The sequence below is a fragment of the Nycticebus coucang genome, chromosome 16 (genome assembly GCF_027406575.1).
Source record: "Nycticebus coucang isolate mNycCou1 chromosome 16, mNycCou1.pri, whole genome shotgun sequence".
Classification (NCBI taxonomy): domain Eukaryota; kingdom Metazoa; phylum Chordata; class Mammalia; order Primates; family Lorisidae; genus Nycticebus; species Nycticebus coucang.
The window spans coordinates 93,692,594-93,712,659 of record NC_069795.1 but is presented as its reverse complement, the minus strand read 5'-3'; the positions used below and the strand labels follow the sequence as shown (position 1 = coordinate 93,712,659).

General features: G+C 41.4%; 1 protein-coding gene across 7 annotated transcripts in view; it reads left to right on the top strand.

Moving 5' to 3' along the window:
- The window catches only part of FXR1 (FMR1 autosomal homolog 1), an 89,135-nt gene that overhangs the window by 22,476 nt on the left and 46,593 nt on the right, over positions 1-20,066 (top strand). For all 7 annotated transcript variants that reach the window (XM_053564191.1, XM_053564188.1, XM_053564187.1 and 4 more), the window contains exons 2-3: positions 11,193-11,245; positions 14,637-14,730. In XM_053564191.1, the coding sequence (XP_053420166.1) occupies positions 11,193-11,245; positions 14,637-14,730 (147 nt within the window). The remainder of the gene's footprint in view (positions 1-11,192; positions 11,246-14,636; positions 14,731-20,066) is intronic.

The following is a 20,066-nucleotide window of genomic DNA, read 5'->3' as shown; positions in this document are numbered from 1 at the left end:
TTGATAAAATGTGTGAGACTCACAGTTCTTTTGATTGCCTAAAAGAATAAATGTGAGCAGGTCCCCTGCTTTATGAAAATTTTGATGAATTGGAATCTTGAGATTGGGGTCATTAAAATGTTATGTCATTGTACTAAGGATACTACTACTCTAACCTCCAATCGGGAAGACTGTACTTTTTTTTTTTTTTTTTTGCAGTTCTTGGCTGGGGCTGGGCTTGAACCCACCACCTCCGGCATATGGGGCTGGCGCCCTACTCCTTTGAGCTACAGGCACCGCCCAAGACTGCACTTTTTTTTTTCTTTTTTTGCTGTTTTTTGCTGTCTTTTGCTTTCAGTAAAAACACAAATTGAGTAGTTTGTTTTGCAATCAGTAAACTTCTAACAAGCAAGAATTTTGAAACTTAGGAGCTACAGCTTTAGGGTATACATGTGGATTTTGGGGTCTGGGCTGCCATTCTAAACCTTGTTAGTGGTTCATGCCTATAATCCTAGCACTCTGAGTGGCTGAGACAGGAGGATTGCTTGAAGTCAAGGAGTTCAAAACAACCTGAGCAAGAGTGAGACCTCACCTCTACTAAAATAGAAAAATGAACTAGCAGGAGGATCATTTGAACCCAGGGAGTTTTGAGGTTGCCGTGAGTAAGCTTGTGGTCATGGCACTCTAGCATGGGAAACAGAGTAAGGCTGTCTCAAAAAAAAAAAAAAAAAACCCAGAAAACTTACTTTGAGGATTCAAGCTATTTTGTTTCGGATTGTAGTTGATAGTTTCCTGATTAAGTTTTAAAGGTGGTTTCTTTCTCTATAAGGAATGTAAATATAGTGTTGTAATGAATTGCAACAAAAGGAAAGTTATTAGTGGGTTTACTAAACACACTGAATTTGAAATTATGCTTTCTAGTCAAAGTACTTTTTCTAGACTTCCAAGTACTTTTCCTGACTATGTTCTTTTGTTTTTTGTTAATGTCTGCTTCAATTTTTCCTTATTTACCCTAGATTTGTTTTTTTCCCCTAGTTTTTTTAGAACTAAAGTTATTTGAGATTCTTCTAATATAGGCATTTAGTGCTATGCATTTCCTTTACTTACTGTTTTTGTGGGATATTCTAAGATTTTTATTCAGTTTAAAATTGTAACAAGAAAAAAACCACTTTTTCCTTTCTTTTCTTACGCTCAACACAGAACACTTCTGTAACCAGATGTGTGTGGGTTCCCTCTCACCCTCACACCAATCATTTCTCCAGTGGATACCAGCTAGGTGTCTTATGATTGAAATTGGTTCAGATGCTGTCTAGGGGAACATACTGTTATCAGATCCCATAGTTGAAGGCCTAAGTCCCACAAGACTGCTCACCACTTGAGGTGCCAGTCGCAATGTATTGGTTGTTATTCATACTGTGACTGATATGCTACAAACAGGTTCCTATTACTTGGAGTTTGTAAGTTTGCTAGGATAGGTCACAGAACTCAGGGAAATACTATACTGGCTTATTAGAAAAGATAATACAAAGGATACAATGAAGAGATGGATAGGCTGAGGTCTTTGGAGGCAGGGCCAGCCTCCTAGTGCCTTCCAGGTGTTCAGCAACAAAAGTTATGGGATGGTGTTTCTTTTTTTCTTTCTTTCTTTTTTTTTCTTCCAGTTTTTGGCAGGGGCTGGGTTTGAACCCACCACCTCCGGTATATGGGGCCAGCGCCCTACCCCTTTGAGCCACAGGTGCCGCCCTGGGATGGTGTTTCTTAATAGGTTTACTGGGAATGTTCACAGATGTATTCAAGTATTTCTGCAGGTTTCTAAGCTCAAGCAAGACATCTGATATATTTATATTTATCATTTATTTATTTTTTTTTGAAGACAGAGTTTCACTTTGTTGCCCTTGGTAGAGTGCGTGGTGTCATAGCTCACAGGAACCTCAAACTCTTTGGGCTCAAGCAATTCTCTTGCCTCAGCCTCCCAAGTAGCTGGGACTATAGGCACCCACCACAACGCCTGGCTATTTTTAGAGACAAGGTCTGGCTCTTTCTCAGGCTGGTCTTGAACCTGTGAGCTCAGGCACTTTACCTGCCATGGCCTAGGTTGTTAGGTTTATAGGCATGAGCCACTGGGCCTGGCCTGTATTTAAACATTAAAAAAAATTTTTTTTGGAAATGTGGCCTTGCTCTGTTGCCCTGGGTAGAGTGCAGTGATGTCCTCATAGTTCTCTGCACCTTCAAACTCCTGGGCTCAGGTGATTCTTCTGCCTCAGCCCACAAATAGCTGGGACTCCAGGTGCATGACACGACAGCTGGCTAATATTTCTTTTATTCTTTTATTCCTTTTTTTTTTTTTTTTTTTTTTTGAGGCAATATCTCACTCTGTTGCCCAGGCTAGAGTACAGTGGCATCAAGCTGTTTCACAGCAGCCTCACATTCCTGGGTTCAAGTGATCCTCATGCCTTATTTAGCCTCCTGAGTAGCTGGAATTACAGGTGCCCATCAAAAGCACCTGGCTCATTTTCTATATATATATAGAAAAAATATATATATATATGGTATATATATATATATTTTTTTGAGACAGAGCCTCCAGTTGTCACTCTGGGTAGAGTGCTATGGTATCACAGCTCACAGCAACCTCCAACTCCTGGGCTCAAGCGATTCTCTTGCCTTCGCCTCCCAAGTAACTGGGACTACAGGCGCCCGCCACAACACCTGGCTATATTTTTGTTGCAGTTTGGCCGGGGTCAGGTTTGAACCTGCCACCTCGGTATACGGGGCCGTCACCCTACCCACTGAGCCACAGGCGCCATCCTCATATTTCTATTTTTAGTAGAGACTATGTCTAACTCTTGCTCAGGCTGGTCTTGAATTCCTAAGCTCAAGGGATCTTCTTGCTTCAGCCTCTTTGAGTGCTAGAATTACAAGTGCAAGTTGCCTTGCCCTTGCCTGGTTAATTTAATTTTTTTTTTTTTTTTCTTTAATAGACAGTCTCACTTCATCACCCTCAGTAGAATGCTATGGCATCACAGCTCACAGCAACCTTCAACTCCTGGGCTTAGGCAATTCTCTTGCCTCAGCCTTCCAAGTAGCTGGGACTACAGGCGCTCAGCTATTTTTTTGTTGCAGTTTGGCCGGGGACAGGTTCAAACCTGTCACCCTTGGTATATGGGGCTGGTGCCCTACTCACTGAGCCACAGGCACCGCCTAATTTTTTTTTTTTTTTTTAATAAGTCTCAAGCTGTTGCCCTGGGAAGAGTGCTGTGGTATCATAGCTTGTAGCAACCTCAAACACTTGTGCTTAAGTGATTCTCTTGCCTCAGCCTCCCAAGTAGTTGGGACTATAGGCTCCTGCCACAACACTGGCTATTTTTTGGTTGTAGTTGTTACTGTCGTTTAGCTGGCCTGGGCCGGGTTTGAACCCACCAACCCTGGTGTACATGGCTTGCACCCTAACCACTGGGCTATGGACACCCGAAAGACATATTCATTATAGTTTAGCTTTTGGGTAGTATGTATTTGTAAGACTTTGTGGCTTTTCGTCTTTGTTGGTTGGAAAGGCCTTCCTTATTTCAAGGGTAGAAATATTTTATTCATACATTCTCCTGGAATCTTTGATTTTTAAGATATTTGAATCATTTGCTCATTGATTTTATTTTGATGAAACCATTCACTTTTATTTTTCCTACTATTATACAAATGTCCCAATGCCATATATTTTTATTTATTTATTTATTTATTTTTGGAGACCGAGTCTCACTTTGTCACCCTCAGTAGAAGTGCTATGCCGTCATAGTTCACAGGAACCTCAAACTCTTGAGCAGAAGCCATCCTCTAGCTTCCGCCTCCAAAGTAGCTGAGAGTACTGGTACCTGTCACAAAGCCAGGCTGTTTTTAGAGATGGGGTCTTGCTCGGGCAGGTCTTGAACTCTTAAGGTGATCCACCTGCCTCCGCCTCCCAGAGTGCTAGGATTACGGGCATGAGTCACCGTTCCCGTGCCCGGCTTCCCAGTGCCATTTAAAAGTAATGATTTAAAAATAATTGATGGCTGCTTGGCGCTTATAGCTCAGCGGATAGGGCACCAGCCACATACACCAGAGCTGGGGGGTTCGAATCCATCCTGGGCTTGCTAAACAACAATGACAACCACCACCAAAAAATAGCTGGGCGCCTGTAGTTCCAGCTACTTGGGACCCTGAGGCAAGAGAATTGCTTAAGCCCAAGAGTTTGGGGTGGTTGTGAGCTGTGACGTTATGACAGTCTACCCAGGGTGACAAATGAGACTCTGTCACACACACACACAAAATTGATGGCTAATGGTTGTAATCCTAGCACTTAAGGAGGCTGAGGAGAGAAGATTGCTTAAGGTTAGGAGTTTAAAACCTGCCCCAGCAATGTAGGGAGAACCCCTCTCTACATAAAAATACAAAACATAAGCTGGGTGTGGTAATGCACGCCTGTAGTCCCAGCTACTTGGGGGCTGGGGCTGGAGAATCTCTTGAGCCAAGGTGTTTGAGATTGCAGCAAGCCATGAAGATGCCATTGTACTCTAACCTGTGTGAAAGAGCAAGATACTGTTTCAAACCTTTCCCCACCAAAACTGTTCTGCTCTGTTTGTGAATTCTTTTTCTATTTTTGTAGTCTGTATTGTATTTTCAAAAAATATTTTTTTGGTCTTGATTACTGTGCTTTTAAAATAAACTTTTGTGTTGGTGGGCATAAATTTCTTTTTTTGAGACAGTCTCACTTTGTCACCTTTGGTAAAGTGCCATGGCGTCATAGCTCATAGCAATCTCAAACGCCGGAGCTCAAGTAATTCTCTTGCCTCAGCCTCCCAAGTAGCTGGGACTACGGGCACTGCCACTTCTTAAAGAGATTTCTGCAGGTAGGTCTTGTCCTGCACATTTTTGGTGAGAACATTTGTAGAAAATGTTTGGTTATTGTCAGTAGAATTTTTTTTTTTTTTTTTTTTTTGTAGAGACAGAGTCTCACTGTACCGCCTTCGGGTAGAGTGCTGTGGCGTCACACGGCTCACAGCAACCTCTAACTCTTGGGCTTACGCGATTCTCTTGCCTCAGCCTCCCGAGCAGCTGGGACTACAGGCGCCCGCCACAACGCCCGGCTATTTTTTGGTTGCAGTTTGGCCGGGGCTGAGTTTGAAACCGCCACCCTCGGCATATGGGGCCGGCGCCCTACTCACTGAGCCACAGGCGCCGCCTAGTAGAATATTTTTTGCTCATTTTATTTTCCAGGTGTTTATTGTTTACATCTAGAAAGCTAATTGATTATTATTAACTTGTGACATTAGTGAGCCTTTGATGAAGAATCTTTTTTTTTTTTTTTTTTTTATAAATTTTAGGCTGGATTGCTTTTGAAAATCAGTTCACTATAGTGCTGTTACTCGCTGCTCAGGGAATCTTCTTACTAACCCTACCCTTCCTCTCTTTGTTTTACACATAATTTATGGCATTCTTGGGTTTTTATGATAGGATATGTTATTTTGTTGGAGATAAAGGGATAACAGTTTAAGATTCCGATCCCACTGCCTGGTTGGTTGTTGATTATTAAATGTAATCCACTGTAGTCCAACTACATTTTAATCACATTGGGCTTGTGAACGAGCAGAACATCCATTTTATAATGATGCCTTAAAATCTTCTGTGTTTGTATATGTGTGTGAAAAAGAAAAATGTCCAAAGTTGTTTTTTTTTTTTAAGACAGAGCCTCAAGCTGTTGCTCTGGGTAGGGTGCTGTGGCATCACAGCTCACAGCAACTTCTAACTCCTGGGCTCAAGCGATTCTCCTGCCTTCACCTCCCAAGTGGCTGTGACTAGAGGCACTAGTCATGACACCCGGCTATTTTTTTTGGTTTCAGCTATCATTGTTGTTTGGCAGGCCCAGGCTGGATTCGAACCCACCAGCTCAGGTGTATGTGGCTGGCGCCTTAGCTGCTTGAGCCACAGGTGCTGAGCCTGTCCAAAGTTTTGTTCTGAAAATATGAGTCCTGGGCCAAGGAAATGTGAATAGGAAGAGAGATAGTAAAAATCTGTAAAGGTTGGGACTAAGGAAAATGGTGAAAGAGAAGTTATGGAAACTAAGGCGTATAACCTCTCATGCCATGTGCAGACAAATGTAGCTACTGTTATTGGTGTCTCCTGATGTTCCAAAGATTTTGACAAGGGTCCACCTCATTTAATTTGGGTCTCTTGAGCTGATAGGGACCTAGCAATTAATTCTGCTGGTTTGGAAGGGTAGAAAAAGACTTCAAAAGTGTTTGACCATTTTCTCTATCAAATGGACTCAATTTTATAGAGATCTGGCTATTAGAAGTACTTTTTCTTGGGCGGTGCCTATGGCACAAGGAGTAGGGCACTGTCCCCATATACCGGGGTGGCAGGTTCAAGCTTGGCCCTGGCCAAAACTGCAAAAAAAAAAAAAGAAAAAGTACCTTTTCTCTAGAATTTGATATTTGGGTATTAGATTTAGGGAGCAGATAATTAGAAATTGTCCACTGCAGTCCAAATACATTTTATTTTTAAGGACTACTAAGTTTCGGGTCCTTAATCCAGTACATTTTGTGGTGGAAAGATGATGTGTGTATTAGCAATAAGAATAGGTGTCCAGAGCTGTGTTTTTGCTCACAGTTTGAAAAATATGCACTCATAGTTGATGCTGATGTTTATAGTGCAAGCGTTCGTGGGAAAGGAAGAAACACCGATGTTTAAATAGAAAAAAAATATTTTTTTGGTAGAGACCGAGTTTTACTTTATCGCCCTTGGTAGAGTGCTGTGGCGTCACACAGCTCACAGCAACCTCCAACTCCAGGGCTTAGGCGATTCTCTTGCCTCAGCCTCCTGAGTAGCTGGGACCACAGGTGCCTGCCATAACGCCTGGCTATTTTTTTGTTGCAGTTTGGCTGGGGCCGGGTTTGAGCCCACTACCCTTGGTATATGTGGCCGGCACCTTACCTTTCCTGAGCCACAGGCACTGCCCTAGAAAAAAATTATTATTATTTTAGAGACAGAGTGTCACTTTGTTGCCCTCCGTAGCGTCACAGCTAACAGCACAACCTCCAGCTCCTGGGCTTAGGTGATTCTCTTGCCTCAGCCTCCCAAGAAGGTGGGACTACATGTGCCCAGTGTAACGCCTGGCTATTTTTTGGTTGCAGTTTGGCCGGGGCTGGGCTCCAACTCACCACCTTCGGTATATGGTGCTTATGCCCTACCCCCTGAGCCACAGGCGCTGCCTAAAAAAAAAAAAATATTTTTCAGTACGATAAAAAGGAAAATTTTCTAGTGATGTGGAGTAAATGACTTAATCTACTATATGAATCATAGAGAAATTAAAAAGATTTGCTAGAATTTCCAAACTTAGGGAAAATTGTTCATTGAAAGATTAGAATATGTTAGTGAAAGTTGAAAATGTGACTAATTTCTGATGGCAAAATAGGAACTTCAAAATTCTCAGTTTCTGAAATACTTATTAAAAAGTTCAAGGGAAGAATAATACAGATTTGCTTGGTAACTCATGACTAGGAAAGTGCTGACCAATGTAATCTCTGAATGTGAATGTGCACTAGTAGAAATAGAAAAACTGGCCATGAAGTTATAGTGTAAATTGTAGTCAGATACTTCTGGCCTGAACTGAAGTGTCAGCTCTTAATTTTTAGATTTGTGCGGAGAAAGAGGAATTAAAAATAACTCCAGAGGGCAGTATCTGTGGCCCAATGGGTAGGGCTCCAGCCCCATCCATATACAGAGCGGGTGGCAGGTTCGAACCTGCTCCGGGCTAAACTGCAGGAAAAAAGTAGCCAGGTATTTTGGCGGGGTGCTTGTTGTCCCATCTACTTGGGAGGCAGAGGCAAGAGAATCGCCTAAGCCCAGGAGTTGGAGGTTGCTGTGAGCTGTGATGTCTCCGCATTTTACTGAGGGCGATAAAGTGAGACTGTGTCTCAAAAAAAAAAAAAAAAAAAAAAACAGACAAAAAAACCCCCAAAACCTGCAGAATTGCAAGGCAAGAGCTGCTATAGCACTCTTGAAGAAGAAAGTATCTGGAGTTTTAAGTACATGAATGGAAATGTCTTATAGTACAGGAATAAATGAGGTAACAGGCAGTTGGTGCTGGAGAAAACAATAGAGGTAAATTACAAAATAATGCAGTTGAGTAACGAATGTGGTGGGAGGGTACTGAGAGATTTGGGATTTATGAATTACTGCTTTCTCTGGCTGGGCTTTCCTACATTTTTTTTTTTTTTTTTTGTGGTTTTTGGCCGGGGCTGTGTTTGAACCCGCTACCTCCGGCATATGGGACCGGTGCCCTACTCCTTGAGCCACAGGCGCCGCCCGGCTTTCCTACATTGTTAATGAAAATAAAATGACAGATTTTATTTTGGTTCTCATCTGTTACCCTCTTCTTTGTAAGACTTTCTCCAGTTCCAAAGATTTTCTGGGGTGGTTTTGCTGATCTACTTGCTTTTAGGGTTCCACTGCCAGTTTATGTTCCATAATCTAATTTCCTTAGAGTAATATCTGATATGCAGTAAGCATTTAAGTATTTAACTGCTTTTATATTATTGTTAATCCGCTTTCATCTGCCTTGTAAATTAAAAACTTAAAAAAAACCATTTTTTTCCTGTTGCAATTTTATCTTTTGCCTTTATTCTTATAGGTTTATGCCTATGAATCTTTATAGTGTTACAGACATTTGGGAAGGAGTGAGATAAACATTTGTTATTTATGCCATACTTTGACCTAGTAATGGATGCATATGTGTCTGTATAGCTAATTTTTAGTGGACGTTATGGAATCTAGTGTGATAAAGATGTCTTAGAGAAGTATTCACTAAGTACCCAGTGGTTTAAAGCATGTGCGTAAGCATTTGACTATAAAGTGTCGTTTATTTATTTTTTTTAGAGACAGAGTTTCACTTTGTCACCCTTGGTAGAGTGCTGTAGCATCACAGCTCACAGCAACCTCCAGCTCCTGGGCTTATGCGATTCTCTTGCCTCAGCCTCCTGAGAAGCTGGGACTACAGGCGTCCACCACAACGCCCGGCTATTTTTTTATTGCAGTTTGGCTTGGGCCAGGTTTGAACCCGCCACCCTCAGTATATGGGACTGGCGCCCCACTCACTGGGCCACAGGCACCACCTTATTTATTTTTTTTTGAGACCTCATTATATCACCCTCTGTAGATTGCTGTGGCATCACAGCTCACAGCAACCTCAAACTCTTGGGCTTAAGCTATTCTCTTGCATCAGCCTCCCAAGTAGCTGGGGCTACAGGTGCTCACCACAATACCTGGTTTCTTTTTTGTTGTTGTAGTCATTGTTGTTTAGTAGGCCCAGGCCAGGCTCTACCCCACCAGCCTTGGTGCATGTGGCCGGTGCCATAACCACTGTGCTATGGGCACCAAGCCTGTAGAGTGTTGTTTAATGTTAATTGCGATTATACAAGTTCTAAGGACTTGTTCTGAAGTGACATAGTGGTAAAATAAGGGTTTGAACAGCAGTAATTCCACACCTAAATCCTTTGCTTTATTGAATATGTCAGATCTTATGTTTTTTTTCAGCTGTATGAATTAGATGAAGATATAGTAAAGGGACTAATTTTGATACTAATTTTATTTATTTTTATTTTATTTTTTAATTTTGATGCTAATTTTAAGGCTAAAAATAACCTGATTTTTTATTGAGAACCTTGTTATTTTCCTTCCAGGCATATTTTTGACAACGCACTTACTATAGTCCAGTTTTTTTTTTTTTTTTTTTTTTAAGGAAGGGGGAGGAGAATTAGATAGGAAAAAGAAGTTAATGATAAAGATAGTTTTCGTAATGTAGTCATGCATTTTACAAAAAGATAGACTGTAGTATTTATAACTTTTTTTTTTATTTATAACATTTCTAACAAAATTGAATTCTTGCTCTGGGTCAGGTACTGCTCAACGTTGATTTTCCATATTGATTACTATATGGTATGTGTGGTGTGATGCCATAATTAAGTAACTCCCTTAGGTTAAAACTATGCTCAGAGTACAAGTGATGGAGCTGGGATATGAATCTTCTTGTCTAGACTCGAGAGCTTGAATACTGAACTCTTAGTCACGGTACTGAATACTGAACTCTTAGTCACTGTACCAAAAATACTGCCTCATTTATCTAATATCCAGGGATGTACAATTTACTTTTGTAATTTCAAGGTAGATGATAACTATGTGGAAAATGGGATTCAGAGAGGCTCTTGAATGGTGGAGATAGAAACTGAACGCAGATTTGCCTAATTCTTCCTTTCTTTTCCTTTTTTTTGAGACCATCTCACTGTGTTGCTCTCAGTAGAGTACCCTGGCCTCAGAGCTCACAGCAACCTCCAACTCTTGGGCTTAAGTGATTCTGTTGCCTCAGCCTCCCAAGTAGCTGGGACTACAGGTGCCCGCCACAACACCTGGCTATTTTGTTGTTGCAGTTGATTATCTGTCCCAGGCCAGGTTCGAACCCGCCACCTATGGTGTATTTGGCTGGCACGGTAACTGCTATGCTACAGACCCTGAGCCAGATTTGCCTAATTCTAAACCTTGTCTTCTTTCAGTAGTCTGTATTGTCCTTGTATCTAATACAGCCTCACAGAGTTATATAACTTTTTTTTAGAGACAGAGCCTCATTATGTCAATCTCCGTAGACTGTGGTGGCATCGCAGCTCACAGCAGCCTCAAACTCTTGGGTTTAAGGGATTCTCTTGCCTCAGCCTCCCAAGGAGCTGGGACTACAGGTGTCTGCCACAATACCTGGCTTTTTTTGTCACAGTTGCCATTGTTTAGCAGGCCTGGGCTGGGTTTGAACCTGCCACCCTCAGTGCATGTGGCTGGCGCCATAACCATTGTGCTACAAGTGCCAGCAAATAACATTTATTTTTTTATTATTATTTTTTAAGACTCACTATTTCGCCATTGGTGAAGTGCTATAGCGTCACAGCTCGCAGTAACCTCAAACTCCTAGGCTTCTTAAGCGATTCTCTTGCCTCAGTCTCAAGTGGCTAGGACTATAGGGGCCCGCCACCACGCCCAGCTAATTTTTGGTTGCAGTTGTCATTGTTTAGCTGACCTGGGCCGGGTTCGAACACGCCATCCTCAGTGTATGTGGCCAGTGGCCTAACCACTATACTATGGGCGCTGAGACATTTAATTTAATATTGATAGACTTTTAATAATGGCTTTTTGTCTTGCAGGGATTTATTAAAGATGTTCATGAAGACTCTCTCACAGTTGTTTTTGAAAATAAGTAAGTTATTTTCATTTGCAGATCTTAACTTTAGAGGTTAGTAGTGTCAAACTATTTGCTTTTGGGTGTTCCTGCTACCAGTGGGAAGACGATTTCGCTTTGGGGGGGAAGTGTGCTTTGGTTGTTTGATCTTCTTAAGAGTTCAGATAAGTCTGCTTTTGATAACTCTTCACCTGGTTTTCTGTCCACAATTGTCACCTTTTCATAACCCACTTTGCTAGAACATGCAATGGACATGAATCAGTAAGTACAGTAGTTTTTTCTTTTTCTTTTTTTTTTTTTGAGACAGAGCCTCAAGCTGTTGCCTTGGGTAGAGCCCCGTGATATCACAGCTCATAGCAACCTTCAACTCCTGGGCTTAAGCGAGTCTCCTGCCTCTGCCTCCCAAGTAGATGGGACTATGGGCACTCGCCACAATGCCTGGCTTTTATTTATTTATTTATTTTTGTTGCAACCGTCGTTATTTGGTGGGCCCGGGCTGGATTCGAACCGTCAGCTCAGGTGTATGTGGCTGGCACCTTAGCCTCTTGAGCTACAGGCGCCGAGCCAAGTACAGTAGTTTTGCAAAAGTACTTGAAATGAGTTTATAATATGCTTAATTCCTAAAAGCCCAGAATGTTGAGATGATGTTTGTAGGCTTTCCAGGTGGCTACTGGTAATCAGAATAAAATATTAGACCTTTAATTGGTTGATAATAGTAAGGACTAGTTATCAATTTTATAGATATTGTAGGGGTTATGTGGTCTAAAAATAGGAAAGATAGTGTGGTTACGAAGGGTTATAAAAGTGCTGTTAAAATTAAAGGTCAGAGAAGAACTGTTCACCTTCCACTTTTAAACTACTTCTGGAACTGCCTGAAATGATCTTTGCCCAGCAGCTGCTTCATGTAGAAACAAGTGTTGAGATGATTTCTGTCCTTGAGGAGCTGCCATTTAGATGGTGACAGTGAAATGAAAGCACCCTAAAATCTGTACTTGTAACTGCTGCTATGCCCAGTATTTGCACATAGAAACCTAGTATTTTATGTGCTAGTGTATCTCCTAGGCATAAGATAGGAGTTTTGGGAATTTAAAAGTAATGAGGAATTTTTTTTTTTTTTTTTTTTTGAGATAGAGCCTCACACTGTTGGCCCTGGGTAGAGTGCTATGCCATCACAGCTCACAGCAACCTCCAACTCCTGGGCTTAAGCGATTCTCTTGCTTCAGCTTCCTGAGTAGCTGGGACTATAGGTGCCTGCCACAAAGCCCAGGCACTTTTTTTTTTCTTTTTGTTTTTTTTAGACAGAGCCTCAAGCTGTCACCCTGGGTAGAGTGCCATGGCATAACAGCTCACAGCAACCTCCAACTCCTGGGCTCAAGCGATTCTCCCATCCATCCATGGCTTTTTTTTTTTTGAGACAGAGTCTCTCTCTGTTGCCCTGGGCAGAGTGCTGTGGCATCATCCCAGCAACCTCAAGACTCCTCGGTCAAGCATTTCTTTTGCCTCAGCTTCCCGAGTAACTAGGCACCATCACCATGCCTGGCTAGTTTTTTCTGTTTTCAGTAGAGAGAGAATCTTGTGCTTGCTCAGACTATAGGCACCTGTTACAATGCCTGGCTTTTTTTTTGTTTGTTTTTAAGACAGAGTCTCACTATGTCCCCCTCAGTAGAGTGCTGTGGCATTACAGCTCACAGCAACTCAAACTCTTAGGCTTAAGTGATTCTCTTGCCTCAGCCTCCCAAGTACCTGGGATTACAGGTGCCTGCCACAACGCTTGGCTATTTTTTAGTTGCAACTATCATGGTTATTTGGCGGGTCTGGGCTGGATTCAAAGCTGCCAGCTCAGGTGTATGTGGCTGGCGCCTTAGCCACTTGAGCCACATGTGCTGAGCCCGCCCAGGCATTTTTTGGTTGTCGTAGTCATTGCTGTTTGGCAGGCCCGGGCTGGATTTGAACCTGCCAGCTCTGCTGTATGTGGTCAGTGCCTTAATGGCTTGAGTTATAGGCGTCGCGCCAGTAATGAAGAATTTTTTTTTTTTTTCTAGTTTTTGGCAGGGCTGGGTTTTAACCCACCACCTCTATATGGGGCTGGTGCCTTACTCCTTTGAGCCACAGGGCTGCCAGGAATTTTAAGTATAAATTCAGCCTAAAAATACAACACAAAAAAATGCCAGTTAAATAACTCTTAAATTAGTTTATTATATTCATATTCACTTCAAAGATTAAAGGTAAGTTTTTACTAGGTCTCTTTTTCTTTTTTTATAATTTTTTTATTTTTCGGAGACAGAATTTCACGCTGTTGCTCTGGGTAGAGTGCTATGTTGTCACAGCTCACAGCAACCTCAAACTCTTGGGCTCAACCAGTTCTCTTGCCTTACCTCCCAAGTAGGTGGGACTACAGATGCCCTGCACAAGGCAAAGCTTTTTCTTTTGGAGACAGAGCCTCAAGTTGTCGCCCTGGGTAGAGTGCTGTGGCATCACAGCTCACAGCCACCTCTGACTCCTGAGCTCAAGCCATTCTCCTACCTCCACCTCCCAAGCAGCTGGGACTATAGGCACCTACCACAGTGCCTGGATATTTTTTGGTTGCAGCTGTCATTGTTTGGCAGGCCTGGGCTGGATTCGAACCCACTAGGTGTGATGTATGTGACTGACACCTTAGCCGCTTGAGCCACAGGCGCCGAGCCAATGCACAGTTACTTTTAGAGATGGGATCTTGCTCTTGCTCAGTCTGGTCTCAAACCTGAGCTCAGGCAATCTACCTGCCTCAGCCTCCCAGAGTGCTAGGATTACAGGCATGAGCCACTGCACCCAGCCTTTTTCTAGGTTTAATTTATGGTATATGTGCCCATAGCGGAAAAGATAAATAGAATATGAGAAAATGAAATCTTCTATAATTTGGCTATTCAGAATAATTGCCTTTTTTTTTTTTTTTTTTTTTTTTGTATTTCGTGAACATGTATGCTAAAAAGAATTCTCAAATTTATATTGTTTTGTAGTCTGAGATTGTATTCCTTTTTGGACAAGTCATATTATAAAACTGAAATAAATTGAACTTAACTACTATTTGTCAGTTGTGTTGGTGTGACATTATTTCAAATCTAAGTCATCATTGTGAACTTAGACTATTTCATTTGCAAAATCATCTAGGTATGATTCTTAGAATACTTAATTTAGTTGGTAGTACGTAATTATCAATGATGTTAATTATATATAAACTTCATCAAGAATCATTCAAAATCTATTCTCCCTCAGTAATTACTTGGGAAAATATATAGTATGAAAGTTGTTTTTTTCCCTCTTTAGGGAAAGTTAAATTAACTTGAAAACTGTATAGCTATAAGCATAGAGTATATATTTCATAGGCTATCAAAATGACATAATTTAAAATTGTTATTTTCTAATCCTTCAGTTGGCAGCCAGAACGCCAGGTTCCATTTAATGAAGTTAGATTACCACCACCACCTGATATAAAAAAAGAAATCAGTGAAGGAGATGAAGTTGAGGTATGAATTTTTAAGTTTATTTTCCTATTCCTATTTTTTTTGGTTGAAGTAAACATCCTTATAGGAAATTGGCTTAACTCATTGAGGATACATCTAATTCCTTTCTTCTGTCTGTTCTGTTGTTGGTAATGGCTGTGTAATGTAGCAGTGCTTGAGTTTTGGGGCGTTAGAACTGATCTCCGCTCTCCCATTTCTAGCTTTATGGAATTATAACTATAGTGAAAATAATTGCAAAAATAAGAACAATTTGATTTTAAAAGAAACTGGTATGCTGTTCTTTTTGCTAAATTACTTTAAATTTTTCCTGTGAATTTTGCTTCAGCGTCCTTGTAAATGTTATCTTTTTATAATGGTCATTGTCAATATTGTTCAGATATAACAATGTGAAATTTTTTTTTTTTTTTTTGGTGGAGACAGAGTCTCACTATGTTGCCCTCAGTAGAGTGCTATGGCGTCACAACTCACAACTTCCAACTCTTGGGCTTACGCGATTCTCTTGCCTCAGCCTCCCAAGTAGCTGGGACTACAGGCGCCTGCCACAATGCCTGGCTATTTTTTTGTTGGAGTTGTCATAGTTTAGTTGGCTGAGGTCGCATTTGAACCTGCCAGCCTTGGTGCATGTGGCTGGCATTGTAACCACTGTGCTACTGGCACTGAGCTGGCAATGTGAAATATTCTAATTACTATATTGCCTTCTAGAATATTCTAGAAATGTCTTTGGAAAATAGAAAATAAAGTACAGAGAGTAAAGAAGAAGAAAAATACTTAGTTTAAAAAACTGTTGATGTTGTATATGTTATTCAGGCCTTTTCTGTCCTTATCTCGAATAAGAATAGGAGATCCTATTTCTCTTGCTTTGATTCATGCTTAGTATATCCTGGATGTCTGTTTTCAGTGTTAAACAGTTCTTTGCTGTTGGATAAAAAGAAACGTAGAAGGGCGGCGCCCATAGTTCAGTGTGTAGGGCGCCCGCCATATACACCCAGGCTGGTGGGTTTGAACCTGGCCAGGCCTGCTAAAACAAGAATGACAACTGCAACAACAGCAACAAAAATAGCTAGGCGTTGTGGTGGGTGCCTATAGTCCCAGCTACTTGGTAGGCCAAGGCAAGAAAATTGCTTAAGCCCAAGAGTTAGTTTGAGGTCGCTGTGAGCTGTGATGTCATTGCACTCTACTGAGGGTGCTGTAGTGAGGCTCTGTCTTCAAACAAACAAACAGAAAAACCCAAACTGCTAGATTATAATTAAACTGTAGGCTGGGCAGGGTGGTTCACACCTGCAATCCCAGCACTTTCGGAGGCTGAAGTGGGGAGATGACTTGAGACCAAGAGTTTGAGATCAGCCTGGGCAACATTAATGAGACCCTGTCTGTATAAAAATTAAAAAAAAACCAAACTTGGAAGTAATAGACACAGGTGCAACAATGAGTTTGATGCACATAGAAAATTTGATTTCTAGTTTCCAACAAATTGGTACCATTCCTCTTAGGTGCTCAAATATGCTAAATATATTTCTCATAGGAAGTTGTCTTGGTAGTAATATTCAAAGAGATTTTCAAATCTCATTTGTACCTCCTTTATATAGGGTGGGGTAGCTAAGCTGAGATCCTTTACTGATAAATAGCTATCAAGGCCTGACAGTGGGTCACTCCTGTAGTCTTAGCACTTTGGGAGGCGTAACTGGGAGGATTGCTTGAGGCCGAGAGGTTGAGACTAGCCTGGGCAACAGCGGGACCTTGTCTCTACAAAATATTTTAAAAAATTAACCAGGCATGGTTGTGTATACCTGGAGTCCCAGCTACTGGAGCGGATCTCTTGAACCTGTGAGTTTGAGGTTGCGATGAGCTATGATGATGCCCTGTATTCTAGCCAGGATAACAGAGAGAGGCCTTGTCTCAAACAAAAAACTGTTAGCAGTAAATGCAAACTTACAATGTTTTAACTACAGATGAATAACCAGTTGTGTAAATCTGCTTAATAAAAACTGGGGTTGTTTTTCAAAAAAACAAACAAAAAACAAAACAAAAAACTGCAATAATCAGTGTAAGGATGGACAAATAGATAGTGGAGGAGAACAAGAATCCCCAGATTGACTAACATAAATACAGTCAACATAAGTTTGGCAAGCATGAAGGCAATATAATGAAACAAAGGAAGTTTTTTTTTTTTTTTTTTTTTTAAGATATAGAGCCTTACTATATTGCCCTTGGTAGAGTGCCTGGCGTTACAGCTCACAGCAACCTCAAACTCTTGGGTGTAAGCGGTTTTCTTACCTCAGCTTCCCAAATAGCTGGGAATACAGGCACCTTCCCCAAGGCCCGGTAATTTTCTTTTTGCTGTTGTTACAGTTCTCATTCTTATTTTAGTAGACCTAGGCTGGGTTCAAACCCGCCAGCCTCCGTGTATGTGGCCGGCCCCCTAGCCGCCAAGCTAGAGATGCTGCCACAAAGGAAGTCTTTTCAATAGCTGGTGCCGAAATAACTGGTTATCTACCTGCAAACATAAATAAATCACAACCTGAAATTCTCACAAAAATTAACTCAAAATGGATTACAGAACTAAATGTAAAATACTACAGTATTAAAAAAAGAAAATAATCTAAAATATTTTTGCAACCGCTTAAACTTTCCTTTGTAGAAGATATTCCTTTAGTGTGAACAGTTGTAGGCATTGTTCATTTTGCAAACAAAAAGACAGCACACATTAACTGTTAATGTTACCTGACTTGAGTCTGTAAGCATCATACATTTCCTCCTTAATATTTTTCACAGTTGTGCCTGAAATAATTTGTGTAAACAGTAGAATCTTTGTTTTTTTTTTATACAGTCTCACTGTATCACCCTCGGTAGAGTGCTGTGACGTCACAGCTCACAGCAACCTCCAACTCTTGGGCTTAGGCAATTCTCTTGCCTCAGCCTCCCGAGTAGCTGGGACTACAGGCACCTGCCACAATGCCTGGCTATTTTTTTTTGTTGCAGTTTGGCTGGAGACGGGTGCAAACCCGCCAGCCTCAGTATATGGGGCCGGCGCCATACCCACTGAGCCACAGGTGCTGCCCCGTGCAGAGACATTTCATGTTCATGAATTGGAAGACTTAATTTTTTTGTTTGTTTTTTGAGACAGAGTCTCAAACTGTCACCCTGGTAGAGTGCTGTGGCATCACAGCTCACAGCAACCTCCAACTCTTGGGCTTAAGTGATTCTCTTGCCTCAGTCTCCCAAGTAGCTGGGACTATAGGCGCCTGCTACAATGCCCGGCTATCTTTTTGTTGCAGTTTGGACGAGGCCAAGTTAGAACCCGCCACCCTCAGTATATAGGGTTGGTGCCCTACTCATTGAGCCACAGGCGCCTCCTGCAAATAGTATAGCATCTTGTGTGAGTATATACAAGTCTGGAATACAATAAATTTGAAGAGTCAAGTTCAGAAGTATGATTGTTGGAGAAATTGGTTATAGACATAACTTTAAAAATACTTCCCATAAAAATGTCCACCGTCAAGTACCTCAGAATGTGACTTGGAAAACAAAAGTGTAGACCTGCATTTAAAATTTAAAAGAAGTCAATCCTCAGCAATCTCAATAGAGAGAAGACAATTTGAATTAAACATATGATCTTGATGCCAGTATATCAGGAATAAATGCCAATGTTCATAAAAAAATCACTTTTAGACATCTTCCAGCTGTTCTTAGGACATTTGGTTACTCATATAACAATCCATTCTGTCTCATGAAAAGGCATTTTCCATCTAAGTATAGCAGTTCAAGAAGAATATGGTAAACGGCCAGCTGTAGATATGTTATATCCACAAGACAGCGAAGTAAAACGTATCAGTGCGTACAATGCAGTGTTGTATTATGCATGGAACTGTGTTTTGAATTGTACCACACAAAAAAAGGATTATTGAGTTTTGGTGTATTTATTTATTATTATTTTTTTGTAGAGATAGAGTCTCACTTTATCGCCCTCAGTAGAGTGCTGTGGCATCACACAGCTCACAGCAACCTCCAACTCCTGGGCTTAGGCGATTCTCTTGCCTCAGCCTCTCGAGTAGTTGGGACGACAGGCACCCATCACAATGCCGGCTGTTTTTTTGTTGTCGCAGTTTGGCCTGGGCTGGGTTCAAACGCCACTCTCGGCATGTGGGGCTGGCGCCCTACCCACTGAGCCACAGGCGCCACCCTATTAAGGTTTTTATGGGTATGGCAATATTGATGTTTTTGTTTGCATATTACTTTGGTTATAAAATATCGAAACTGAGGCTCGGCGCCTGTAGTTCAGGCTGCTAGGGCATCAGCCACATAAACCAGAGCTGGCGGGTTCGAATCCAGCTTGGGCCTGCCAGACAACAATGACAACTACTACCAAACAATAGCCGGGCATTATGGCAGGTGCCTGTAGTCCGAGCTACTTGGGAGGCTGAGGCAAGAGACTCGCTTAAGCCCAGGAGTTTGAAGTTGCTATGAGTTGTGATGCCACGACATTCTACCCAGGGCGACAGCTTGAGACTTTGTCTCAAAAAAAAGAAAAATATTGAAACTGAATCCAACATGGGTGAATTATTTTGATTAGTAAAAATAAAGACCACCCAGTAGTGTGCTGTGTATCCTAAGGGTTGGTGTGGCTGCTACATGCCTCAATTTGCATGTTTCATTTCTGAGAGCTCCGTAAAGGGTTAAAAAGTATATGTTCTGTGCTAGACACACTGTACTAATAAGCACTTTGCAAGTGATTTTGTTATTTGCCAATTTTTTTCTATTTTTTAAATGGTAAATTTTGTATACTAATCTTAGACACTGTTCAAAGAGGCAAAAGAATTGCATTGCTTTAGTCCCTGACAACCTCGATTAATCTTAATTTGAAAATTGTATCTGGGGGTGGTGCCTGTGGCTCAGTGAGTAGGGCGCCAGCCCCATATACCAAGGGTTGTGGGTTTGAACTCGGCCTGGCCAAACTGCAACAAAAATAGCCAGGCATTGTGGCAGGCGCCTGTAGTCCCAGCTACTTGGGAGGCTGAGGCAAGAGAATAGCCTAAGCCCAAGAGTTAGAGGTTTCTGTGAGCTGTAATGCTACAGCACTCTACCAAGGGCGACAAACTGAGACTCTGTCTGTAAAAAAAAAAATTAAATAAATAAATACAAAGAAAATTATATCTGTGTTTTAATTATTTGCTGCAAGTTCACATCGTCTTATTTTGCTTTTGCTAAAGGAAAAGCGTGTTATAATTTTCAGGGCTTCATGAACCACCTCCCTAATGCTCACTTTAATCACTTTTTTTCTGTATAGTTGATTTCATCAAAGTGAGTACTAACAAATTTTATAAGGAGATCTGTTACTGTAG